Source organism: Hippopotamus amphibius, chromosome 2, assembly GCF_030028045.1.
Source record: "Hippopotamus amphibius kiboko isolate mHipAmp2 chromosome 2, mHipAmp2.hap2, whole genome shotgun sequence".
In the NCBI taxonomy this organism is placed as follows: domain Eukaryota; kingdom Metazoa; phylum Chordata; class Mammalia; order Artiodactyla; family Hippopotamidae; genus Hippopotamus; species Hippopotamus amphibius.
Window position 1 is genome coordinate 39,916,180 of NC_080187.1, and position 14,770 is coordinate 39,930,949.

Sequence of the window (14,770 nt, forward strand, 5' to 3'; positions counted from 1 at the left end):
TCAGGCTCCCTGCAAGGAACTCGTCATCTCTTAGACACAAAGAGAGGACATCAGTATGAGCTGAACTACTCCTTTCTTTCCCTAAGTACAAGTCCCAGGATACCCAAAACCCATGCCCCCAGTGCAACACACAGACAACACTAATGTTTCTCTATTAGAAGAAACATGTATTGAGGAGGATCAATATTCTTGGTTGTACTAAAGAAAGATTGTTTTCATCAGAGGGTATGTTATCATGAAAACTGAGAAGTCTTCTCAGCAAGGACTGAACGAGTTCTTTGGAGAAATTTTTTTCTCCCTGGAAATGCTGGAGAAACAATTTCTGTTTGAATAGAAGAGTCAGATCTCTGAACACAGTGCCTTCCTTAGGGGTGAGGGTGGCTGGAGGGGCCTGGCATTCTTGATGCACACAGGTGGGGGTTGGATGGGGTACAAGCTCCCTGGAAGACAGGGAAGAGGGTTGACTCTGGCACAATGCCTAGTCCTCAAAGGCCACAACTTCCTCGGGATGTCTGATCCTGTCTCTGTTCTGTCTAACACTTGTAAGACAACTCTGGTCAGCAGAAACAGCTTCTTGATTTGAGGACTTGATACTTGTCCATTCCTCTTGCTGTGGATCAGAGAGGGCCCCACAGTTGGAGGGATGTCCCTTGTCAGGCTCTACCTGGGTTTGCAGTTCCTTCTTGTGCTGACTTAACTCTAAGACCTCAGATTCAATCCTACGTGCCAGCTTTTCCTCTAGGATCTTCCCGATGGCTGTCATGAGCTCCTGAGCTTCAGGAGGCCCATAACTCACAAAGTTAGCTGCACTTTCAGCTGAGTCTTGGTGCTGCACAAAGGTTGACATGAATTTGGCTTTTTGCTGGGGACTTTCCTGGTCTTTGATTTTTCTCTTGAAATCAATCCACTGAAAAAATCGCCTCATCTTTTTTCTGAAATAACTTTCAGGAGGAAGCTGTTCATTCTGTGACAAAGATGGAGAAGTGTCCTTTAATTCTCTTTCCTCAACTGGGTGGCTCTTCTTTCTGCCTGTAGATGTCCCTGCTCCTGAATCCTCACTTCTGTATTCTCCTGCTTTGGAGCCCAGAGGTCTCACTCTCTTTGCAGCAGGTGGGAAATTCTTATCCTGGCACTTCCACAAGACACGCTTAGAGGGATCCTGCCTCTGCTCTATGCTGGTCCTGCTGTCCTCCAAGTGGGAAGCTGTCATGTCCCTAGTGGAGACCCCCTGGGCATGAGTCAGTGAAGACTTGGAAGGCAAGCTACCTGAAGTCAGGGGCTTGTCAGTGGGACAGTGTTCAGCCTGGCTATGCTCCTTACTCTCAGACTTAAACTTTAACTTACTAAGGGGCTGTTTTTGAAGGTCTACTTTAGAATCTTGGGGAACAGATATTCTTGGTGAGGGACATTGAGTGGTCAGGGTGGTTTCTACTTTATTCACATTGACATTTGTCATTGGGGAGCTTTCCAACTCGCTGGTTGTCAGGATGTCACAAAATTGTGATTTAAGAGCACACAGCTCCTTGGCCTTGAATATCTCCCTGGACACACTGGACATGAAAGAATGTTCTAAATTCTTCCCCACAGTCTTTTGTCCCCGAATTCTTTCTACTCTATCACTGGAGCTCATGTTCTCATCCCTTGGCTCATGTCCATCCCCAGCTTGCCTGATGGGCACCTCTGGGCTGCATCTGTTGCCTAGCAGAGTCTCACTCTGACTCACTTTGTCTTTATTTCTCTGTGTGAAGGGCTGAAAAGTCTGTGTACTATGCTCGATTGTCTGAACATCCTCTGCGAGCTTTTGGTCGTTATCAGAGTGTGATGTTTGCGGGTCTCCCTGTTCTTCTTTGCCCACAGATGAGATAACAGGGAGAGGATGATCCAGCATGGGGACTGAATTTGTAGTTCTCACCTTGTTTCCCTGAGAAGTTTTAGAACTTCCTTCAAGGAGTTTGGAAACCTCACCTTTAGAATCTACCCCAGAAATATGGATGGTTGAGGAGGGAAAGTCAAATTGAGGAAGAGGCCATGTTTTGGCTTCTCTCAACATATAGAATTTTATGGATTCAAGAACCTTGAGGGGTAGGCCCCATCTCTGAGTCACACGAAATCTTAAAATATGGGCTTCTAGCACCTTTTGGGTGTTGGGATCAAGAAAAGAAAGCTCTACAGTGCTAATCTGACAGTAGACTTTACCTAGCACTGTGTTTTTTGAATTTGTGTCTTCCATATTGGTCTGGGAACTCCCAGGAGGCGGCAAAGTATTGTCGTCAGCCAGCCATGAACGACACACACCTATAGGAATCCTACCCGCGCTGATCTGCCAAGACTTTGTGCTCACATGTAATCTAAGGATGGTTTTTATTTGATTCCAATCTATGTCCTTCCTTGAGACATTTAATAATTCACTCCCTGAGTGATGCCTCGAATGACACACACAGTTAGTTTTTGTCTCCAAGGCAGCCCTCAGACCCTGCACCAGGTAGCATTCTGAGACCTCTTGTGGGCTGTCTTCTGGGCTCTTCTCTAGGATATAGCCAAGATTCTTCCTCATGTCATTCCTTAGCTGAAACTTTGTTGGGACCCTCTCATAGAAATTTCCTGGGAGACCCAATTCAGGCTTCCCTACATTCTTGCTATCCTGGCCCTGAAGCTCAGAGAGTTGTAAGTGAACATGTCTGCCTCTCTGCTGAGGTACTTCTGTTAATTTATATTGAGGCTCCATCAGCGTTAGAGACTCTAAATTCCTACAGGCTAGGATGCACCATCGTGGAATTAGCCTCCTTGGAACGAGGAGCTCCAGTTTCTCCTGGAGTTCACTGGCGATATGAAAATGGCCAGGAAGGATGGAGACTGGTACATAGGCATGGGACGACCCGTTGAGTGATGGGAGGTTAAGAGCTCGAGGACAGGTGGCTTCTTGAGATTTTTGGAGCACAGGAACTAAACCCCACAAACCTTCCTGTTGTTTCTGCAACCCTTGCCATTCCAGATGTTGATTTTCAGTTGCAATATTAAAGTCTGACTCATTCTGGAATCTATGGAAAGACACTCCACGGTCTCTAATCTGGGACGGAGAAGAGGATGGTAGGATTCGGAGTCGGGATTGAAGGTGGGCCTGGGGCTGGACCTGAGTGAAAGGTAGGGGCTGAGATTGGGGCTTAGTTTGAGGCAAGGGTTGTGGATGTACGTGGGGGAGGGGAGGAGGATGGGAATGAAAAAGTGGTGGAGATTCTTGATCCCACATTTTGACTGCAGAAGCATTACAGATTCCATTGAATAAGACAACGCGAGACTCAAGTGGGGAACTCCTGCTAGAAACCAAGAGAGTAGCCACTAGGGACTCACTGTGCAAAGAGGGAAGACCCCAGAAAAGCTGGCTATATTTCTGCTGAAAGTTTTCTCTCAAAGTCTTGACATATAGTTGCTGCTGACAAATGCGTAGCTGCTCTGGTTTGCTTTCACCGTTCCAGCCAGTTTGGGGGCCTGTAGTGTCCTTTACATCAAGTGACTGCAGTGAATTCCCTGAAGATGTCCATTGGTATTCTGAGCACATTTGTTTTGAAAATGGTCCCTCTTCCTTTTCTTTCTTCTCTAAACTCTGGAAAGCCATTCTCTTTTTTATTTGTCTCTCCAAGAGTCCCTGGATGTTAAAGCCGAAGAAAGATTGGCTGTTGGCTTCCATGTGCTTGGTTACAGAGTCTCCCCAGAGACAGGTGTCTGGTAGATGGAGGGAAACATGCTCTCTCTGACAATCAGAGGTTGATAATGTGGGGAGGAACATGTTCTTGGCATGAGCTTGCCACAAGGAGAAGTCTGAAATTGACAGGCTTGAATGCTCAGTGCCTCTGATTGTTGAAACACAAGTGGACAACCCACCAGGGCTATCTGGAGATGACTTCTCCAGAACAGGCTTCTGTAAGATGGAAACTGACTTAGGTTGAGTCACAGGTAAAGTGCAGTCTGGCTGTGGTGAAACAGATGGAGTTGGTGGTGCATGATGACAAGCAAAAGAATCAGGGGGATTCATTGCCTGGGACAACTCTGATAAGGGGTTGATATCTTGGGAAAGGGTGGGGTCAAGAGAGAATATGGTATTTAGAGACAAAGTGGCCTCTGGTGGGAGAACAGGATCTGCTGTCTGAGTGTCATGTGGGAGGAGAGGGGGAAAGGCAAGGGATTTGGGTGGGGAATAGTCCACTGGGAACTCAGAATCCAAGGAAGGAAAAGGCTCTGGTGCCAGAGAGTGACCCAGTGGTGAGGGTGCAAAAAAGTCAACTAAGGGGGTCATTGGGTTAGGGGAGAGAACCGAGGGGGGCAGTGGGGAAGGTTCAGGCAGAGAGGCTGGTGTTAGGTCTCCTGGAGAGACTGCCGAGAAGGCAGGGGACAGAGTAAACGATGACTCAGTCACAGGAGCTGTGGAAGCCAAAGGGGACACAGAGGAAGTAGCATCTTCCAGGGCCTCCGGGAACAGCAGCCGATTGACCTCAGCAGTTGCATTATTGCACACCTCACAGGAGGAGTCTGGACATAAGAGTTGACGAAAGCGGGTGGTATCACCATGCTGGCCCGGGGGGCTGCAGGAGACAGGAAGTACAAAACTACAGCCAGGACCAGAACAAACATGAGACCCTGGCAGGTCTGGCTAAAGTATGGCTGCCTAATGTATACTATCCTTTCAATTCTTCTACTTCCTTAATCTCACCGTATATCCTTTATCCCTCTCCCCACAATATATCTTAATCCCACAATATATCTTAATCCCACAATATATCTGTTATTCAGAAGGCTTTCACATTCTGAATCTGAGGATTTTCCCTCCCATGTCGATCTCAGGCTTCACTAAGGCCCTAGAAATTCAAAGACTCCACTGGAAAGCGGGACACAGGAAAAAAGATAAAGTTCAGTCACCTTTGCAGAAGAGAAAGCACCTTCCTCGCCTCCTCTACTTCGCTCTGGCAAGCTCGCCAACCTGGGAAACCAGGAGAGTGATGAAGGTAGAAACAAAGAGACCTTGTGGGAGGGTGAGTATAACATCCTTTAGTGGTCCCCTTGGTGGGTTGGACTTGGAGAGCCCCAAGAACTAGGATACAAGATCACATGGTCAATGATAATGATCACAAAGCTCAACTATGTATGTTGCTTTATCATTCACAAAGGGCTTTCATATGTATTCTCCCATGTGATACTCAGAACCACCCTTTGAGGAATATAGATCAATGGTTATTTACCTCAAAGAGGAATCTGATCATCCAGGAAGTCAAAGGACTTTTACAAAGTCAGGACACAGACGTTCTGACTCTGGACACCTCACATAGCCACCTGTTGGGAGACGCCCATCGTCCAGGTCCATCACTGCTTCATGCCCAGCGGTGAGCAGAGCAGGGACCCTGAGAAGTGTCTCAGGCTCCGACTGCCTTCCCATGAGTCTCTCCTCTCAGAGCTCTGGTTTCTGAGAGAAACTGTATCTGGCAGCTGACAGCCTCAGTGATCATGGACCTTGGATCTCATGGAAAAGGCAGGAAGGGTCGCCCTGGGAGAGTTCCGGTGGAATAGGCAGAACCTTACCTTTCATTGTTCCACCTTTCCTTCTCCTCTTGGCTCTGCCCTGACGCTGAGAACAAAAAGAAAAGATTGAGGGGCTGGGGCTATTTCTCGCACTCCTGTCGAGGAAACTCAGATATTCATTATTCATGAAGTATATGACTATTTTCATTAGCAGAACTTTAGGTTCCTTTCCTTTTATCAATTTTAAAGGTTTAAACTGTTTTCAATTTTTTCTTATTCGAAAAACTCAGAGAAGGACTTTTGTCCATGAGGTCCACACTTGATATTCTCCGTCAGAAGTCATCTGCCCGAGGAGGGCATAGACTCTGAGGCCAACAGTCATGTCTGTGTCCCTCAGATAGTACCCTGTATCCTGGAGTTCGGGCTCCAGCCTCTGCTCAGAGGCTCTCAGAGGCTCAGCACTGCTGCCCTGATCAGCCTAACACAAAGGAAGGTTTGGTCGAGTGATGCCTGACGTGAGAATGTGACTCATGATCAAGCGTTGGGGATCTCTGTTGTCCTGCAGAGATCCAAAACTACATAACCCAACCCAGGGCCACAAAATTACTGTTTGGGATTTTATCCTGGAATCCTCCAAACACTCAGATGGTCTGGAGGGCTTCAAATGGAAGCCTTAGTCCTCTCTGAACCACTGGCCCTGTCTGGCCTATGATGTTCTATCTTCTCAAACTTCCCATCTTAAGTGTCTCTCTGACCCAACCACACTCATTGAGAAATGTGAGCAGGGGAACAAGAAAATAAAGAATCATTCTTTGAAAAAGCAATTTTTGGTTCCAGCTCTGATATTTAAGGAGCTTGGGAGTCATCACTCCAGCCTTTAGAAGAGGCAAAATCTGAACCAATTGAAAATCAGTAACCATCGTTATATGTTAAGGGCTCTAATGGAAAAAGTAGAAACATGAGAGAACAGATGAGCAATAAGCAGAGAGAGGGAAACTCTAAGAAAGAACCAAAAGGAAATGTTGGATATCAAAAACAGTGTAAGAGAATGAAGCATGCTTTTAATTGGCTCATTTGTAGAGTGCCTGTAGCCAGGGAAAGAAAATATGAGTTTGAATATATGTCAATAGAAACTTTCCAAACTGAAATGCAAAGAGAAAAAGAATCTAAAAAAAAATTAAACCCAGAATAGCCAAGAAATATGAGACAGTTCCAAAATGTGTAATACAAATATAATTGAAATACCAAAAGGAGAAGAAAGAGAGAACAGATAAGAAATATTTGAAGAAATAATGGCCCAGGATTTTCCAAAATTAATGACAGATTAACCATAGATTGTGGACGCTCAGAGAATACCAAGCAGTATAAATACTAAGAATGTCTATACCTGGACATATTTTATTAAAAGTGTAGGAACCTGATTGAACTTGGTGTTTCCCCAAAAATTAATAAATTAATTAAAAAAAAAAAAACCTGGAAAAAATTAAAAAAAAAAAAAAGTGTAGGAACCTGAAAAATAAAATCTTGAAAGAATCCAGAAGAAAATAATATCCTACCTCGAGAGGAGCAAGCATAAGAATTACGAGTTTCTCATCATAAACCACGTAAGCAAGAAGAGAATTGACTGAAATATTTAAAGTGTTGAAAGAAAAAAAAAATCACCCTAGAACGTTATATCTAGTGAAATTGTCCTTCAAAAGTGAAGGAGAAATAAAAACTTTCTCAGATATACAAAAACTGAGATACTTATCAGCAGCAGATCTGCCCTGGAATAAATATTAAAAGAAGTTCTTCAGGGAAAAGGAAAATGACAACTCAGATCTACATAAAGGAAGGGAAGAGAAGAAATAAATGAAGGTAAAACAAAATTTTTATTTTTCTTATTCTGAATTGACCTAACAATACTAATGATAATGTATTGGGTGATTATAGTATACGGATAAGTGAAATAAATGACATCAGTGTTACAAGGGACAGGAGGGAGGGGTTGGGAACTCTGTTATAATGGAACCTGCATTACCTATGAATTAGTATAGTGTTATATGAAAGTGGACTTAGATTATTTGTAAATGTATAGTATTATGAATTCTAGGGCAACCACTAAAATAGTTTTTAAAGAAGAATACTTGCTATACTATGAGAAGAGAGAAATTGAATCCTATAAAGTGTTTAAAACCAGAAAAGGCAAAAAAGGGGGAGAAGAAAGAAAGAATACATATAATAAATACTAAGCAGTTATAGACATGGTAGATATTAATCCTACTATATAAAAACTCGCTAAATGTAAGTGGTCTAAATTCACCAATTAAAAGACAGTCAATGGATAAAATGAGATCCAATTATATGTCTACAAAACACCCACTTTAAATACGCATATAAAGATACTGATAGATTGAGTAAGGGAAAGAAAACTGTACCATGCTAACACTGATGAAAGAAAGCAGGAGGAACTATATTAATTTCAGACAAAGCAGACTTCAGAACCGGGAAAGTTATGAGGGATTAAAAGGGGCAGTACATAACAACAAAGGGGTCAGTTCTCCAAGAAGACACAACAGTCCTTAATATATATACAGTCTAAAAATAGACTGCCAAATATATGAGGCAAAAACTGGTCCAGATACAAGGAGAATTAGGTGAATCCACTGTTATTTTGGAGAGTTCAACACCCCTTTATCAGAAATGGACAGATTCAGCAGGCAGAAAATCAGTAAGGATACAGTTGACCTAAAACAGCACCATCAATCAACTTGATCTAATTGACATTCATAGAATACTTCATCCAACAACAGAATACACATTCTTCTCAAATACACATGGAACACTGCCCAAAATAGACCATATTCTGTGCCACAAAACACACCTTAACAAATATAAACTAGGAATTTTACAAAGTGTATTTTCAGACTATCATGGAATTAAACTAGAAATCAATTACAGAACAATAGCTGGAAATGCCAAAACTTTGGAGAATAAACAGCCTGCTACTAACATGAGTCAAGGAAGAAATATCAAGAGAAAAAAATATTTTTAAACTAAGTGAAAATTAAAATACAACTTTGTATTTTAAAAATTAAATCAAAAATTAAAATTTGTGAGATGCAGAAAAAGCAATACTTAGAGGAAACTGATAGCATTGTACGCATTTGAAAAGAAAGATGTAATATCTTTGAGGGGCCCTGGTTTACTCACCTGATCGATGTCTCCTTGTTTCCAAAATACCGGGAAACATGAATTCCTCTTTAGGTAGCACAGTGACAGAAGAAGGAGCCCTACCCAAAACACAAAGGCAAGCATGGGAGAACCTAGGAAGCTGAGCTGGAGCTCAGCCATGGTGCAGTAAGGCTCCTCAGACAAAGAAGACAGTCCACATCATCAGAAGTGCATTGCATCAGGCAACTGGGCACTGAGACTGCAGGTTCTAGAGTTCTAGGCCCACATCACAGAGGTTTAGCGTAAATACCAAAGGTTCTTGAGGGTGGGGGAGGGCACAACACAAGCGAGGTGAACCCATAATCCCTCCCCCACCATCCAGCCCAGCAGATCTATCCATCCCTCCAGGGCCCTTTAGATACCTCTAACCTATCTTCCAACCCACACATTTATAGACCATATATTTACCTGAGTGAAGTTTGCTGTTTATTTCACATTACCCAGATATTACCTGAGACCCTTTTACTGCTTGGTGATCTACCTTTGGACCCCACATAATATTTAAAACTCTGCTATGCCAAAGGATTTATTCCTCCAAGGTCTACTTTGCCTTCAACTACAGTTTCCCCTCATACATAATGTGTTTTTACCTGTATGAAGCCAGAAATATACTCAGAAGAAATATACCCCACCATGTCTCCTCAAAAGAATTCACATTCTTTTGAGAGGGTAGAGTAGCCTGTACCAGTGAACAGGAAGCATGACAAAAAGAGAAACAAGAGCATGGCACACCCACGAACCTACGGCAAACAACTTAAACATCTTTAGTAATTCTTGTTTTCCTAAAATCCCTCTTAGGCTCTTCAGCCCCTTACGGTTCTCAAATCTAGCCCCCTCCACCCATACAGTGTCTCATCCTGCTGCTCCCTCTTTCTTCTGACAAATTCCTTCTCAGAACATTTTAAATTTTTTTCTTTATTTTACAGAACACAAGCCAAAGGACCAAACACACTATGATTTAAGGATTGGGCTTCTCTTGAGCATAACTGCTAATGAGCACAGCAATATTTAGCAATACCTTTTGGCTTTTTTGAATCACACTTATGGTTACTTCAGTGAAAAGTTTTATATTTTTTTTCCCATTTACTTTCTTACTTTTCACCAAAATTCCTATTGGCATTGCCATACCTTTTTAAACAATACTGTCATTTTTGTTGATGGTGTATATGTATTTCATCTCCCCGTACTAGTCATTTAATAGCTGTAGCCCTTATAGCTTCAATATTTAGATTATAAACTACTGAAATTAAGCCCTGTGTCATTTCCTTACTTTGCTTGCCTGCATTCCCTCGTTGAGTCTGATGAATCAGTCTTGACCCCAGATACCTAATTCTTTCCCTCCCCTATGAGGAGGGTTTACCAGTAATGACAGCTCCCTTCTTAACTGTCTCCTCCTGCATCCACAGCTCCACCATTGTCTCTACCCAAAAGGAGGGTGCACTTCAAGCCCACTCCATCTCACATACCCTCCCCTCCTTTGACTGCAGGAGGTGTATCTGTTTGGGAAAATCCCTCCACGTATTTTTGTACCTCTGGTATTTTTTTTTATAGAAAGTCTGGTCCTGGCTGTCCCTGAAGTCCCCAGCATTCACAACGGTAAAAACATTCTCTAAAGTCTGAGCAAGATAAGCTCCACCAAAAGAATTTCCAGGTGAGAAGGGGTTATAAAAATGACACCTCAAATATAGTCTTCAAAGAATGGCCTTGTTATAAAAAAGAAAGACTGAGAAACACTGATCCAGATTAAAGGAAACTAAAGACACATGACAACTAAATGCAGTCTGTGATTCTACACTGAATCCTGTAATGGGGGTTTTGAAAAAAAGCCACAAAGGACATACTCAGTAAATTGACAAAAAATGGAATATGAATGGGAGTTTAGTTAAAAGTTTTATGCCATTGTTAAATTTACTGAAGGGGATAAATAACTGTACTGTATGTAAGAGAATCTTCTTTTTCTTAAATACACAATGAAATATTCAAGGAGAAGGTACATGATGCATGAAATGTATTTTCAAATATTCAGAAATGTATGCATATTTTTCATGTATGTGTATGTATGTGTATTCATACATATAGAGAAAGGGGAGGCAGGGAGGGAAGGAGACAGAAACAGAGACAAAGAGACAGAGGAGAGAGACCTCAAATGGGTCAAAATGTTAGTAGGTAATTCTGGATAAAAGATACATGGTGTTACCATCCATGCAACTTTTCCACAAGTTTATTTTCAAAGAAATACATTTAAAAAATGGACCCTTGCCTGCTGTCCTGGAGTTTACCTAACCTTTGACACTTCTGGCTTTGATTCCTGCAGCTACCACCACTGCCGTTTCCAGACCCCAGAAGTGTGTAATGACAGCTATAAACGTTATCTCAGGTTCTGTCCCAAACAAGAAATCTGGAACCCTCTGCGCATTTCAACAGGATTTTACAAATGCTGAAGAAGAGCACGACCCCTCCCCCCACAAAAAAGTTTTTTTTTTAATTACACACAATACAAACCTCCCCCCCCCAAAAAAAAAACCAAAAAGAAGGAAAAAATCAACATGTTTACAGAATGGAACCCCTAATTTTTGTTACCTGGTGCCACCAGGTCATTCATCTTCTGGGGTTTTGTGGTGCGAATTGGTTTGCCAGCACTTCGTCTGCTCTGTCAGTTACCATTCCTCCACCAGACTTCCATCTTCCAAAAATGTGCTGACATCTCTTGTCGCGTCCTCTCTCCTTCTTGTCATCCTCAAGCATTTGTTTTTAAATCCTTTGTTTTAACAGTTTTATCGAAATATAGCTCACATACCATACAGTTCATTCATTTAAAGTGTGTAATTCCATGATTTTTAGTATACGCGCAGACATATGCATCACCACAATTTTTAAAACATTTTCTTGACTTCAAAAAGAGCCACGTAACCTTTAGCTATTACCCACCCCTCATCTCCCAGCTCTAAGCAGCCATTAATCTACTTTCTGTCCTCTCTTGGTTTCCCTATTCTGGATATTTCATATGAATGGAATCATATGTGGTCATTTGTGACTGGCTTCTTTCACTTAGCATCATGTTTTCAAGCTTCAGTCATGTTGGAGCATGTATCAGTGCTTTTTAATACTGAAAATATTACACGGCATGAATCTACCATATTTTATTTACCATTCATCAGTTGATGGGCATTTGGGTTGTTTCTATTAACTCTTATGAATAATACTGCTATGAACATTTGTTTACAAGTTTTTGTGTGGACATACGTCTTCATTTCTCTTGACTATATACTTAGAAGCAGAATTGCTGAGTCACATGGTAACGCTACGTTTACTATTTTGAGGCACTGCCAGACTGTTTTCCAAAACAGTTGCACCATTTTTCATTCCCACAAGCAGTGTATCAGGGTTCCAGTTTCTCCACATTCTTACCAACACTTGTTTTCATCTGACTTTTTGATTCTAGCCATCCTTGAGTGTATGAAGTGTTATCTCATAGCAGCTTTGGTTTTCATTTCCCTTTTGGCTAGTGATGTTGAGCCTCTTTTCATCTACTCTTTTTTTTTTTTCATCTACTCTTACTTTTAATGGCATCTGGGGAAAGAGAAGATAAAACAAGTGTGTTTGATCTACTGTGTTTAACTCGAAACAATAGCTTATTTTAACTGCATGACAGGGAAAATATTTTCTTATATTTGAAAACATGCATAGCGCTGTCAAATCTTTATCAACATGCATAGTTTACTACTTCTATATTTTTTGCATGCTGTAGTTACTATGTGATCAAGGGACAGCAACATTGTGCAATGAATGTGCTGTGTAAGATTACTTCTTGCATGGGGTTGAGGGAGGAAATCACTCAAAAGACTCCTTAGGGTTGACTAAAAGGCAGGGCAGACTGATCGCCAGAGCCTCTAAAGCAGAATGCTTTTTTGTCACTGATGCTGTGTACATCTGCTGTGAATAAGTGTGTACCACAGGTGATAAACATCAAAGAACTGTGAGAGCTTTGACGTGGGCACATAGCATATGTCTAAGAGATGGATGGCAAGATATTTAAATGGGCTTTTACACTTTAATCATGGTGTAAAAGATGGGATGTATCACACATGCCAAATGATAATTGCGAAAGTTGGGTGAGGGGTATTTGGGAGGTTACACTGTTCTATCTACTTTCATGCATGTTTAAAAATTTTTGTAATAAAAAGCTTTAAAAATAATAAAAGATGTTGAGTGACTCATAAGGCGAGGGAGGGAGTAAAAGGATACTTGGCCAGGTGGATCAAGACTAGATCAAGACTTGAATTTAGCTATCTCTCAGTAAGGAAATTTCAGGAAGTGTAATTCCTTTGAGATTACGAAAGAAACTTCTTTCCATGTTGTAACAGGAAGGAAGATGGAAAGGAGGGATGGGAACGGTTTTTTTTTTAAGGGTTTTGATGAAAAGTTCCCATCTCATGGCTTCTAGCTCCTCTGTGAATGGTGGTTTGGCATGTCTTCTGAGCAAGTGGAGATGGCCTAAATTTGAGAAAAGTGAAGGAGATTTGAAATAGATTTGAGTAGCATTGTAGGGAAAATGGACTAAGGAAACAGTGACCTAAGCTCCATTGTTTTGTTCACATGCTAGTAAGCATGCAATAAGAATTGTGGAATAGATGCATTATTTCCAGGTAGTGCTAGGGCTGAATTTATTATGACATCAGTAGACTTGATTGTGAGATTTAATCCAATAATGATCAGCTACTTATAGGAAGGCATTTCTAGAAAAGGCACAGAGAGGGGATTTTGCCAGACAGGAAGAATTAGAAGTGATTAGATGAGGCCTATTTGTAGTGGAGCTTTTTAAACGTTGCTTACCTGATAGACCATCAAGCCTACCTTGGAGAGAAAAAGAAGACAAGAGCTTGGTGGATAGATGAAGAGTAAGTGTAAAAACGACCTGAAGTTGAAAATTTAACAAGTGGTATATAAGCTGAAAGGATAGGGGGATGAGGCCCAAGGGTGGAATGTCAGACTATATTATTTCCAGATGGCAGAAGTGTTTCTGGTAATAAGCTCTACAGTGTGGCAGTGACTGCACTGGAATGGAACTAAAAATGAGATGATGTAGGAACAGGGAAGCTGAGTTATTGACAGGTCTATCCACATGGAGGTTAGAGCCCTCCACCACTCCTGACCTCCTCATGTTCCCCGCCCTGGGCTCCATCCCACCTTTTGTCCCTTTCCCAGGGCCTCCATAGTATCTGCCTTCTTTCTGCGACCATAAGCTTCAGATGTTGTAGGATCAATGTCATAACTCTGGATAAGAAGATAAAAGTAGTGAGAGAGGCTGTAGTGGACATCTATTTTTGGTTTTTTGTTTTAACACCCAGCATCCACAAGTCTTTCTGGAAAAACTACCCCAAGTGCTCTCTAGGATACTCACCCTATTTTTGAGTCCCAGTCGGTACAAGTGGAGTTGCCTTCCCTCTAGACCTCATTGTAAGGGTGGATATGTGTGCAGCCTTGGCCAAAAAAATAAAGGAGGTCCATGGTGAGCCCCCAAATATCTGTAATTCCAGTGCATTCTAGGACTCACCTCTGGTTCGTGACCTGCACGTATTCTGGGGAAGGTCTCCCATGCCTCCACCAAGGCTATTAATATCAATGGTGGCACCTCCATCCTAACTGGTGAACTGTACACACTAAGGGTGATATCTTGTATATTCCCACCAAGCACAGATGGAAGGAAAGCAACACAATCGCCTTCCACAAAGAGGGGGAATGCCATCTTGATGACATCCTTGGAGATATTGTTTTAGTACTCAAAGACACCCCCATGCTTCTTTGGTATAAGACATAGTGTGCTGTGCAGTTCTCTGGTCAACCTCAAGGATGTGGTGCTTGGATCAGATTGAGGAATAGGGGAGCAGGACAGGGTCACAATATGGGAATGATGAGACATAGAACTTTGTTCTATTAGCAATCACATTCTTTCCCTTCACTTCTTCTTATTTTTCCACTCGCTTTAAGACATCTTTTCTTTACTCTCAGCTGTATTTTACCCTGGGAGGTAGGTGGCTGCCTGGTCAAC

General features: G+C 41.9%; 1 protein-coding gene across 1 annotated transcript; it reads right to left on the bottom strand.

The window, feature by feature from the left end:
* Positions 1 to 478: 478 nt before the first annotated feature.
* Positions 479 to 14,359, bottom strand: LOC130844320 (spermatogenesis-associated protein 31D3-like). The gene is made up of 6 exons (XM_057720622.1): positions 14,276 to 14,359; positions 13,909 to 13,995; positions 5,828 to 5,986; positions 5,569 to 5,605; positions 4,912 to 4,972; positions 479 to 4,601 (listed from the first exon to the last, which is right to left on the bottom strand). The coding sequence occupies exons 1-6, from the start codon at positions 14,357 to 14,359 to the stop codon at positions 479 to 481; spliced, it is 4,551 nt and encodes a 1,516-aa protein (XP_057576605.1).
* Positions 14,360 to 14,770: the final 411 nt, after the last annotated feature.

Excerpts from the sequence above, each read along its gene's own strand:
- LOC130844320 (XM_057720622.1), bottom strand. The coding sequence starts at position 14,359 with ATGGAGGTGCCACCATTGATATTAATAGCCTTGGTGGAGGCATGGGAG. Across the intron at positions 13,996-14,275 it reads GTGCAGGTCACGAACCAGAG|AGTTATGACATTGATCCTAC; the intron begins GTGAGTCCTAGA and ends CTTCTTATCCAG. Across the intron at positions 4,973-5,568 it reads GAAAGGTGGAACAATGAAAG|GTTGGCGAGCTTGCCAGAGC; the intron begins GTAAGGTTCTGC and ends CTGGTTTCCCAG.